Raw genomic sequence first — 12,065 nt, forward strand, 5'->3', positions numbered from 1 at the left:
TTCATAGGCTTTCACGGTTTAAAAACCTTACCCTAAATCCCCTCCCCCATCATCCTCCTCCAGATGACCATACGTTCAGTGAGGCGACTGCGGTCCTGTTCACGTGGATCGACCGTGGTGAGGTCAACCGGCGGTCGGCCAATAACTTCTATTCTATGATCCAGTCGGCCAATAGCCACGTCCGGAGGCTGATGAGTGAGAAGGCCCAGCACGAGGAGGAGATGGAGCTAGCCAAGGAGACGTTTAAAAATGCCCTGCTGGCCATATTGACTCAGTGTAAGCATCTAACTAGACACACTATACACTACCTGTGACACTTTATTCTCATAAACCCTTCCTAGACACAGTGTACTACAGGAACCTTCACATAGCACTAAAGACCAGTTGTTCTATACAGCTGTACAGTGATAAGCCAGTAGTTAGGGAGGATGACACAGGTCAGAGACCAGACAGAGGTAAGTACAGTACAGTGTCCTGAACTTTCTACAGGAGAGGACCAGCTGATCTACCTAACTCCCAGGTAGGCATCGTAGAACTGTATCTCTCCAGCAGGCACTCTCAAACAATGTCACTGTACAGTACGGACTGATATTGAAATTATATGAAATACAATCTTGAAAGACAATGAGATGACAACAAGATTCATCAACGTCTTATGACTGTTTAAATGGTGCTATTTTGAATGGTATTTGTTGTGTTCAACACCGGGTAATAAAACGGAGCTATATAGTCCTCTGGTGCTGCTTTAATATGAAAAGTGCAGAGATCCAGAATCACCAGAAGAGGGGATGATGAGGGGGTGTAGTTTTAATGTTGATGTGGTCACAGTGCACTTGTCCAGTAGTAATAGTGACACTTTTTAAACCTCCTGTTGTTTACTGAAGAGGAATATGACAGTATGCAATTAGAACAGAGCAACACTTTAAAGACAACCTTCTACTGGTGGAAAGGATAGTGATGACTGCAGTCACTTCCTAAAAGAGTTAGGAATGATTTAGGACAAATTAAAGACACATTTTATGTAAGTTCAATAGTATGTCTAGACCTACTCTATCCATGAAAACATTTAGTATCACAAGCCAGCCACCCATTGTAGAATGTTGTCTTTGACAGTCCTGATGGAACTGAATCAGCAGGTATGAGATGTAAGTACTGTTCAGCACTGGGGAGGAGACACCAGGTAATACAATGACCAGCATTTAACCATATCAGGCTCTACAAACCAACAAAAACAATGTGTCAAAATCACAACCCACCCAATGATTCTTAATATCATCGCTGTCAGATGAAAACCTTGTAACTCAATTATTTCCAAAGACTCTACGACCAAGAACATTTATTCAAAATAGCTTCTGAAGTTTCATAATTGTATGTTCGTTAAAGCTGGAACCATAGCGGTGAAACTGCCACGTCCTTTTGCGATATTACGACAACAAAGACGTTACCTTAAACAACAAACACTTTTTTTTCATTGCACGCGTGATAGAACAGCAGAGTATGTACAACAATATTTTTTACCAAGAGGCCGAATGCTCCTTTCTTCCTTTAATAACAAACACAAAAACAATAACAAATGTGCCTGGGCCGACCCGTGAAGACGTTTCACCTAAATGAGATTCCAACTTTAATGACAAAATATGGACGTCTTTTTACATTTCCTGAAAAGTTTCTGTTTTGGAGATAAGAAGCTTTCATCCCACAGCGATGATATGTTGGTGGGTGGTACAGGTAAATGCAATGGGGTCTACTAACCCAGGCTGGCAGGATGAAGCTCCCTAGTGTCTCCTCTGTGTGCTGTTGTGCCTGGGTGGTGCAGTAGGATCTAAGCTCTACATAAAGCCTTGTCTTGTCTTGACTCCCCTGTTCACCCCAAGTCGAGCAGATCACGGCTGTGTTCACCGCTGCCTCCAGGCAGAAGGCATGGGACCATTTCTCTAAAGCGCAGCGCAAGAACATAGACATTTGGAGAAAGCAGTGTGAGGTTGGTACTCTCTCCTTACCCCCTTATTCCTTGTCATGTTTGGACTCCTCAGGACAGGTTAACAGACAGACACTCTAGCCGGGTTGACATGAGTCCTACTGTGTTTCATTTGGCTGTTGTTGCAGACTGCTGTGGCCTCACAGATACACAGACAGATGGACAGGCAGATGGACAGACAGCTGTGGCCTCACAGCTACACAGACAGATGGACAGACTGCTGTGGCCTCACAGATACACAGACAGATGGACAGACAGCCATGCTGTTCTGATCTTCTGATGCTGTGTGTTTCTCTTCTACAGTGCCATTCGTAGACTTTTTCCTCACATCGATGAAACGCACACGTACACACGCACTCACACAGAGGCGGCAGGTAGCTTAGCGGTTAGATCATCAGTTAACCGTGTGTTCGAATCCCTGAGCCGACAAGGTGAAAAATCTGTCGATGTGCCTTTACGCAAGGTACTTAACCTGTTTATTATGGCAGACCCTGGCTGTGACCCCGCTCTCTGAGGGAGAGTTGGGAAATACAAAAAACACATTTCCAATTCACACTTGTAAATAGTACAAAAAGCGTGAGTGGGTGCTATGGCAACAGGGGCTTCCATGGTTAAGACAGATCAATAATTCATTGGGAGTACAACGAGTCAGCATTCTGGATTATTCATTACGTAAGGGATAATCAACGAGAGGCTATGCGTTCTCTGAAAAATAGTGCACGAAATGGAAAGTGTATTCCACGACGTGTTAGTGGAGTGGAACTAACCTTCCACGGAGTTGCATTATTTTCTATAGAACGCATAGAGCCCTGAGTTGATTATCCCTTTTATATCATGGCTATAAATTAACATATTTGCCGCTAGAAATGTATTAATTTGCCAGTAGAAATGTGACAACATCCACTGAATTAGCTAGCAGGTTTACTATCTAGCTAGATAGCTCCAGTAGTTGCCTTGGTAACCAGGCAAACAGACATGTTACCTTAGCTAACAAAACCATCATCCTAGCTTGCTATTATGAAAATCGAATTCAACTTTGCCAATAATGTTTTCAATTCGACTTTTGCTTTCAAAAGCAGTTCAAAAATAGAACATGTAAGAATGAACTTCATAGCCATTGGATTATACCGTACAATGATACTGTGCGTTCTAGGGAAATAATGCACTCTCTAGAATGCCCTTCAAACCAATCAGAAACGATTATTCAACAATATCATGGTATAAATGTTCGTTATCACTTTTATTAGAACGAAACAAAAACATCCTATAAATCTCATGGATTCTAGATATTTTTGGTTGTAGAAACACAGATTATTATTGGTTTTAATTTGGCCATTTGGAGACTATGACGATGTATTGAAGTGAATTGAAAGTAATGACCAGGTATATGAGGGTGCCTATCTGTGGGTGCCAGAGTTATCAGGACAGATGTTAACCTAATGTGAACATTCATACTAGGGTTGGGCGGTATCCAGATGTTCATGCCTTCATACTGTTCCTGTACCATACCGGGCTATTTATTTCCAAACATTAAAAAAACGCATACAGTACAGTATACCGCCCAAGCCTAATTCATACTGTAAGACGTCTATGTTCATACAGTACATGTCTCTAAGTCAAGTCAGTGAGAAAGGAATCATGCCATGTCTATTGTCAGAGCAACCAGAGGTAAGGCATTGCTTTGGAAGAAGCGACACACAGTAACAGTACACACTATGGAGTGAGTCTGCTAGCATGCCACAATTGTGAAATCCTTTGTTAAGGGTCAGTAGTATGCTTGGTAAGTGTTCAAGTAGTTCAAGTAATTACTGTAACACTGCAGCCTGACGCGTCATAGATTATCTGAATGACAAATGGCTGTGAATTAATTATCTATTGATGTATGTATCAACATCCTCCATGACAGTAGTATGAAATGACAGTTTGAATATGAACTGATAATGGATACTGCAGAAATCATGAGATCAGATACGGCTCTAAACACCATTGGATCCCTCCGTCTTCATGCCCTACTGTAGCTTCTAGGAAAAAAGCTCTGGCTGGTTCAGTACTGCAGCTGAGGCTTTCTGTGCTCACAGTCACACATAACAAAGCCCTGCATCTAAACCTCTCTCTCTCCCTTCTCCTCTCATAACTCTATCACACTCTCCTATAGCTGAGTCATTGGCTAAGCATATTTACTTTATCTGAGGAGAGATTTCACAGTGGTGGTATTAGACAGCCTCACAGCTGAGACACTTCTAGTTCTCAGAGCAGCTGGAAGAATCAGATGTTTTCTATGCTCCTCTGTCTTTATCATGTGAAAAAATGAAGCGTTCAAACTGCAGATCTCGGATCAGTTTACCCTACCCAACTAAATCCTATCCATAACCCGTTGGGAAGTGAAACACAAAACTGATGTTAGATCAGTGTCTAGGGGCAATTTGATCCTCTTCCACCACAGACTCGTTTGAAGGTACAACCTATATCATTTTTATTTTATAACACATTACCAGGAGCAGTCTGGTTGAAACCATTTTTAGACAGGCATATGGCTGGGTGTATAGTACTGAGACACTGAGGGGTCCTTGTGTTGTGATGTGACAGGAGCTGAGGAATGCCCACAGTGAGGAGATCATGGGGATTCGCCGGGAGGAGGAGATGGAGATGTCAGACGACGACTCGGATGAGAGCCCCTGTAAGAAGATACGCATGGAGGAAAATGGTAGGACAGGCACGAGCCCAATCTCAAACTTACCCCTGGCATAGTCCCTAGCCCTTGGCCCTTAACCCTTAGCCCCTAATCACTTATACCTTTTAATGATGGCAGGCCACTGTAGCTCATAAATCACCAGACTGCTAAAGTATACAGTACCTTCAGAAAGGATTCCTCTAGGATTATGCCTGTGTTTAGCTCCATTCCATTTACTTTTATCATATTGGTATGCTTGCCGATGACAAGGATACCCATAACATGATGCAGCCACCACCATGCTTGAAAATATATTCAGCAGTTTTACTTTAGTGCCTTATTGCAAACAGGATACATGTTTTAGAAATATTTGTATTCTGTAAATGCTTCCTTCTTTTCACTCTGTCATTTAGGTTAGTATTGTGGAGTAATTACAATGTTGTTGATCCATCTTCAATTTTCTCCCATCACAACCATTAAACTCTGTAACTGTTTTAAAGTCACAATTGGCCTCATGGTGAAATCCCTGAGCGGTTTCCTTCCTCTTCAGCAACTGAGTTAGGAAGGACATCTGTATCTTTGTAGTGACTGGGTGTATTGATACACCATCCAATGTGTAATTAATAACTAAACCATACTCAAAGGGATATTCAATGTCTGCATTTTTTATTTTGACCCATCTACCAATAGGTAGATCTTTGCGAGGTATTGGAAAACATCCCTGGTCTTTGTGTGTATGTGTGCATGCATGCATATGTGTATTTGTGTGTGTTTGTGTGTATTTGTGTCTAACCCTCTCTCCCCTCCTCCTCCCCAGGTGTGTGTCTTGTGTCTAACCCTCTCTCCCCTCCTCCTCTCCAGGTGTGTGTGTCTTGTGTCTAACCCTCTCTCCCCTCCTCCTCTCCAGGTGTGTATTTGTGTCTAACCCTCTCTCCCCTCCTCCTCTCCAGGTGTGTATTTGTGTCTAACCCTCTCTCCCCTCCTCCTCTCCAGGTGTGTGTGTCTTGTGTCTAACCCTCTCTCCCCCCCTCCTCTCCAGGTGTGTATTTGTGTCTAACCCTCTCTCCCCTCCTCCTCTCCAGGTGTGTGTGTCTTGTGTCTAACCCTCTCTCCCCTCCTCCTCTCCAGGTGTGTATTTGTGTCTAACCCTCTCTCCCCTCCTCCTCTCCAGGTGTGTGTGTCTTGTGTCTAACCCTCTCTCCCCTCCTCCTCTCCAGGTGTGTATTTGTGTCTAACCCTCTCTCCCCTCCTCCTCTCCAGGTGTGTGTGTCTTGTGTCTAACCCTCTCTCCCCTCCTCCTCTCCAGGTGTGTGTGTCTTGTGTCTAACCCTCTCTCCCCTCCTCCTCTCCAGGTGTGTGTGTCTTGTGTCTAACCCTCTCTCCCCTCCTCCTCTCCAGGTGTGTGTATTTGTGTCTAACCCTCTCTCCCCTCCTCCTCTCCAGGTGTGTGTGTCTTGTGTCTAACCCTCTCTCCCCTCCTCCTCTCCAGGTGTGTATTTGTGTCTAACCCTCTCTCCCCTCCTCCTCTCCAGGTGTGTGTATTTGTGTCTAACCCTCTCTCCCCTCCTCCTCTCCAGGTGTGTGTGTCTTGTGTCTAACCCTCTCTCCCCTCCTCCTCTCCAGGTGTGTATTTGTGTCTAACCCTCTCTCCCCTCCTCTCCAGGTGTGTATTTGTGTCTAACCCTCTCTCCCCTCCTCCTCTCCAGGTGTGTGTCTTGTGTCTAACCCTCTCTCTCCAGGTGTGTGTCTTGTGTCTAACCCTCTCTCCCCTCCTCCTCTCCAGAGGTGTGTATTTGTGTCTAACCCTCTCTCCCCTCCTCCTCTCCAGGTGTGTATTTGTGTCTAACCCTCTCTCCCCTCCTCCTCTCCAGGTGTGTGTCTTGTGTCTAACCCTCTCTCCCCTCCTCTTCTCCAGGTGTGTGTGTCTTGTGTCTAACCCTCTCTCCCCTCCTCCTCTCCAGGTGTGTGTGTCTTGTGTCTAACCCTCTCTCCCCTCCTCCTCTCCAGGTGTGTGTATTTGTGTCTAACCCTCTCTCCCCTCCTCCTCTCCAGGTGTGTGTGTCTTGTGTCTAACCCTCTCTCCCCTCCTCCTCTCCAGGTGTGTGTATTTGTGTCTAACCCTCTCTCCCCTCCTCTTCTCCAGGTGTGTGTCTTGTGTCTAACCCTCTCTCCCCTCCTCCTCTCCAGGTGTGTGTGTCTTGTGTCTAACCCTCTCTCCCCCCCTCCTCTCCAGGTGTGTGTGTCTTGTGTCTACCCCTCTCTCCCCTCCTCTTCTCCAGGTGTGTGTGTCTTGTGTCTAACCCTCTCTCCCCTCCTCCTCTCCAGGTGTGTGTGTCTTGTGTCTAACCCTCTCTCCCCTCCTCCTCCCCAGGTGTGTGTCTTGTGTCTAACCCTCTCTCCCCTCCTCTTCTCCAGGTGTGTGTGTCTTGTGTCTAACCCTCTCTCCCCTCCTCCTCTCCAGGTGTGTGTGTCTTGTGTCTAACCCTCTCTCCCCTCCTCTCCAGGTGTGTATTTGTGTCTAACCCTCTCTCCCCAGGTGTGTGTCTTGTGTCTAACCCTCTCTCCCCTCCTCCTCTCCAGGTGTGTGTATTTGTGTCTAACCCTCTCTCCCCTCCTCCTCTCCAGGTGTGTGTATTTGTGTCTAACCCTCTCTCCCCTCCTCCTCCCCAGGTGTGTGTCTTGTGTCTAACCCTCTCTCCCCTCCTCCTCTCCAGGTGTGTGTATTTGTGTCTAACCCTCTCTCCCCTCCTCCTCTCCAGGTGTGTGTGTCTTGTGTCTAACCCTCTCTCCCCTCCTCTTCTCCAGGTGTGTGTCTTGTGTCTAACCCTCTCTCCCCTCCTCCTCTCCAGGTGTGTGTGGCTTGTGTCTAACCCTCTCTCCCCCCCTCCTCTCCAGGTGTGTGTCTTGTGTCTAACCCTCTCTCCCCTCCTCTTCTCCAGGTGTGTGTGTCTTGTGTCTAACCCTCTCTCCCCTCCTCCTCTCCAGGTGTGTGTCTTGTGTCTAACCCTCTCTCCCCCCCTCCTCTCCAGGTGTGTGTGTCTTGTGTCTAACCCTCTCTCCCCTCCTCTTCTCCAGGTGTGTGTGTCTTGTGTCTAACCCTCTCTCCCCTCCTCCTCTCCAGGTGTGTGTGTCTTGTGTCTAACCCTCTCTCCCCTCCTCCTCCCCAGGTGTGTGTCTTGTGTCTAACCCTCTCTCCCCTCCTCCTCTCCAGGTGTGTATTTGTGTCTAACCCTCTCTCCCCAGGTGTGTGTCTTGTGTCTAACCCTCTCTCCCCAGGTGTGTGTCTTGTGTCTAACCCTCTCTCCCCTCCTCCTCTCCAGGTGTGTGTGTCTTGTGTCTAACCCTCTCTCCCCTCCTCCTCTCCAGGTGTGTGTCTTGTGTCTAACCCTCTCTCCCCTCCTCCTCTCCAGGTGTGTGTGTCTTGTGTCTAACCCTCTCTCCCCTCCTCCTCTCCAGGTGTGTGTGTCTTGTGTCTAACCCTCTCTCCCCTCCTCCTCTCCAGGTGTGTGTGTCTTGTGTCTAACCCTCTCTCCCCTCCTCCTCTCCAGGTGTGTGTGTCTTGTGTCTAACCCTCTCTCCCCTCCTCCTCTCCAGGTGTGTGTGTCTTGTGTCTAACCCTCTCTCCCCTCCTCCTCTCCAGGTGTGTGTGTCTTGTGTCTAACCCTCTCTCCCCTCCTCCTCTCCAGGTGTGTGTCTTGTGTCTAACCCTCTCTCCCCTCCTCCTCTCCAGGTGTGTGTGTCTTGTGTCTAACCCTCTCTCCCCTCCTCCTCTCCAGGTGTGTGTGTCTTGTGTCTAACCCTCTCTCCCCTCCTCCTCTCCAGGTGTGTGTCTTGTGTCTAACCCTCTCTCCCCTCCTCTTCTCCAGGTGTGTGTGTCTTGTGTCTAACCCTCTCTCCCCTCCTCCTCTCCAGGTGTGTGTGTCTTGTGTCTAACCCTCTCTCCCCTCCTCCTCTCCAGGTGTGTGTCTTGTGTCTAACCCTCTCTCCCCTCCTCCTCTCCAGGTGTGTGTGTCTTGTGTCTAACCCTCTCTCCCCCCTCCTCTCCAGGTGTGTGTGTCTTGTGTCTAACCCCCCCCCCCCCCCTCCTCTCCAGGTGTGTGTGTCTTGTGTCTAACCCTCTCTCCCCTCCTCTTCTCCAGGTGTGTGTCTTGTGTCTAACCCTCTCTCCCCTCCTCCTCTCCAGGTGTGTGTGTCTTGTGTCTAACCCTCTCTCCCCTCCTCTTCTCCAGGTGTGTGTGTCTTGTGTCTAACCCTCTCTCCCCTCCTCCTCTCCAGGTGTGTGTCTTGTGTCTAACCCTCTCTCCCCCCCTCCTCTCCAGGTGTGTGTGTCTTGTGTCTAACCCTCTCTCCCCTCCTCTTCTCCAGGTGTGTGTGTCTTGTGTCTAACCCTCTCTCCCCTCCTCCTCTCCAGGTGTGTGTGTCTTGTGTCTAACCCTCTCTCCCCTCCTCCTCCCCAGGTGTGTGTCTTGTGTCTAACCCTCTCTCCCCTCCTCCTCTCCAGGTGTGTATTTGTGTCTAACCCTCTCTCCCCTCCTCCTCTCCAGGTGTGTCTTGTGTCTAACCCTCTCTCCCCAGGTGTGTGTATTTGTGTCTAACCCTCTCTCCCCTCCTCCTCTCCAGGTGTGTGTATTTGTGTCTAACCCTCTCTCCCCTCCTCCTCTCCAGGTGTGTGTGGCTTGTGTCTAACCCTCTCTCCCCCCCTCCTCTCCAGGTGTGTGTGTCTTGTGTCTAACCCTCTCTCCCCTCCTCTTCTCCAGGTGTGTGTGTCTTGTGTCTAACCCTCTCTCCCCTCCTCCTCTCCAGGTGTGTGTCTTGTGTCTAACCCTCTCTCCCCCCCTCCTCTCCAGGTGTGTGTGTCTTGTGTCTAACCCTCTCTCCCCTCCTCTTCTCCAGGTGTGTGTGTCTTGTGTCTAACCCTCTCTCCCCTCCTCCTCTCCAGGTGTGTGTGTCTTGTGTCTAACCCTCTCTCCCCTCTTCCTCCCCAGGTGTGTGTCTTGTGTCTAACCCTCTCTCCCCTCCTCCTCTCCAGGTGTGTATTTGTGTCTAACCCTCTCTCCCCAGGTGTGTGTCTTGTGTCTAACCCTCTCTCCCCTCCTCCTCTCCAGGTGTGTGTGTCTTGTGTCTAACCCTCTCTCCCCTCCTCCTCTCCAGGTGTGTGTGTCTTGTGTCTAACCCTCTCTCCCCTCCTCCTCTCCAGGTGTGTGTCTTGTGTCTAACCCTCTCTCCCCTCCTCTTCTCCAGGTGTGTGTGTCTTGTGTCTAACCCTCTCTCCCCTCCTCCTCTCCAGGTGTGTGTGTCTTGTGTCTAACCCTCTCTCCCCTCCTCCTCTCCAGGTGTGTGTCTTGTGTCTAACCCTCTCTCCCCTCCTCCTCTCCAGGTGTGTGTGTCTTGTGTCTAACCCTCTCTCCCCTCCTCCTCTCCAGGTGTGTGTCTTGTGTCTAACCCTCTCTCCCCTCCTCCTCTCCAGGTGTGTGTGTCTTGTGTCTAACCCTCTCTCCCCTCCTCCTCTCCAGGTGTGTGTGTCTTGTGTCTAACCCTCTCTCCCCTCCTCCTCTCCAGGTGTGTGTGTCTTGTGTCTAACCCTCTCTCCCCTCCTCCTCTCCAGGTGTGTGTGTCTTGTGTCTAACCCTCTCTCCCCTCCTCCTCTCCAGGTGTGTGTGTCTTGTGTCTAACCCTCTCTCCCCTCCTCCTCTCCAGGTGTGTGTCTTGTGTCTAACCCTCTCTCCCCTCCTCCTCTCCAGGTGTGTGTGTCTTGTGTCTAACCCTCTCTCCCCTCCTCCTCTCCAGGTGTGTGTGTCTTGTGTCTAACCCTCTCTCCCCTCCTCCTCTCCAGGTGTGTGTCTTGTGTCTAACCCTCTCTCCCCTCCTCTTCTCCAGGTGTGTGTGTCTTGTGTCTAACCCTCTCTCCCCTCCTCCTCTCTAGGTGTGTGTGTCTTGTGTCTAACCCTCTCTCCCCTCCTCCTCTCCAGGTGTGTGTCTTGTGTCTAACCCTCTCTCCCCTCCTCCTCTCCAGGTGTGTGTCTTGTGTCTAACCCTCTCTCCCCTCCTCCTCTCCAGGTGTGTGTGTCTTGTGTCTAACCCTCTCTCCCCCCTCCTCTCCAGGTGTGTGTGTCTTGTGTCTAACCCTCTCTCCCCTCCTCCTCTCCAGGTGTGTGTGTCTTGTGTCTAACCCTCTCTCCCCTCCTCCTCTCCAGGTGTGTGTCTTGTGTCTAACCCTCTCTCCCCTCCTCTTCTCCAGGTGTGTGTGTCTTGTGTCTAACCCTCTCTCCCCTCCTCCTCTCCAGGTGTGTGTGTCTTGTGTCTAACCCTCTCTCCCCTCCTCCTCTCCAGGTGTGTGTCTTGTGTCTAACCCTCTCTCCCCTCCTCCTCTCCAGGTGTGTGTGTCTTGTGTCTAACCCTCTCTCCCCTCCTCCTCTCCAGGTGTGTGTCTTGTGTCTAACCCTCTCTCCCCTCCTCCTCTCCAGGTGTGTGTGTCTTGTGTCTAACCCTCTCTCCCCTCCTCCTCTCCAGGTGTGTGTGTCTTGTGTCTAACCCTCTCTCCCCTCCTCCTCTCCAGGTGTGTGTGTCTTGTGTCTAACCCTCTCTCCCCTCCTCCTCTCCAGGTGTGTGTGTCTTGTGTCTAACCCTCTCTCCCCTCCTCCTCTCCAGGTGTGTGTGTCTTGTGTCTAACCCTCTCTCCCCTCCTCCTCTCCAGGTGTGTGTCTTGTGTCTAACCCTCTCTCCCCTCCTCCTCTCCAGGTGTGTGTGTCTTGTGTCTAACCCTCTCTCCCCTCCTCCTCTCCAGGTGTGTGTGTCTTGTGTCTAACCCTCTCTCCCCTCCTCCTCTCCAGGTGTGTGTGTCTTGTGTCTAACCCTCTCTCCCCTCCTCTTCTCCAGGTGTGTGTGTCTTGTGTCTAACCCTCTCTCCCCTCCTCCTCTCCAGGTGTGTGTGTCTTGTGTCTAACCCTCTCTCCCCTCCTCCTCTCCAGGTGTGTGTCTTGTGTCTAACCCTCTCTCCCCTCCTCCTCTCCAGGTGTGTGTGTCTTGTGTCTAACCCTCTCTCCCCCCTCCTCTCCAGGTGTGTGTGTCTTGTGTCTAACCCCCCCCCCCCCCCCCTCCTCTCCAGGTGTGTGTGTCTTGTGTCTAACCCTCTCTCCCCTCCTCTTCTCCAGGTGTGTGTCTTGTTTCTAACCCTCTCTCCCCTCCTCCTCTCCAGGTGTGTGTGTCTTGTGTCTAACCCTCTCTCCCCTCCTCCTCTCCAGGTGTGTGTCTTGTGTCTAACCCTCTCTCCCCTCCTCCTCTCCAGGTGTGTGTGTCTTGTGTCTAACCCTCTCTCCCCTCCTCTTCTCCAGGTGTGTGTCTTGTGTCTAACCCTCTCTCCCCTCCTCTTCTCCAGGTGTGTGTCTTGTGTCTAACCCTCTCTCCCCTCCTCCTCTC

The 12,065-nt window shown here is 49.8% G+C and overlaps 1 protein-coding gene across 4 annotated transcripts in view; it reads left to right on the top strand.

The window, feature by feature from the left end:
* The window catches only part of LOC139546562 (ecto-NOX disulfide-thiol exchanger 1-like), a 126,286-nt gene that overhangs the window by 95,438 nt on the left and 18,783 nt on the right, over window positions 1–12,065 (top strand). For all 4 annotated transcript variants that reach the window (XM_071355093.1, XM_071355089.1, XM_071355091.1 and 1 more), the window contains exons 7-9: window positions 64–276; window positions 1,875–1,981; window positions 4,565–4,682. In XM_071355093.1, coding sequence (XP_071211194.1) covers window positions 64–276; window positions 1,875–1,981; window positions 4,565–4,682 — 438 coding nt within the window. The remainder of the gene's footprint in view (window positions 1–63; window positions 277–1,874; window positions 1,982–4,564; window positions 4,683–12,065) is intronic.

This window comes from Salvelinus alpinus, chromosome 20, assembly GCF_045679555.1.
Source record: "Salvelinus alpinus chromosome 20, SLU_Salpinus.1, whole genome shotgun sequence".
NCBI lineage: Eukaryota > Metazoa > Chordata > Actinopteri > Salmoniformes > Salmonidae > Salvelinus > Salvelinus alpinus.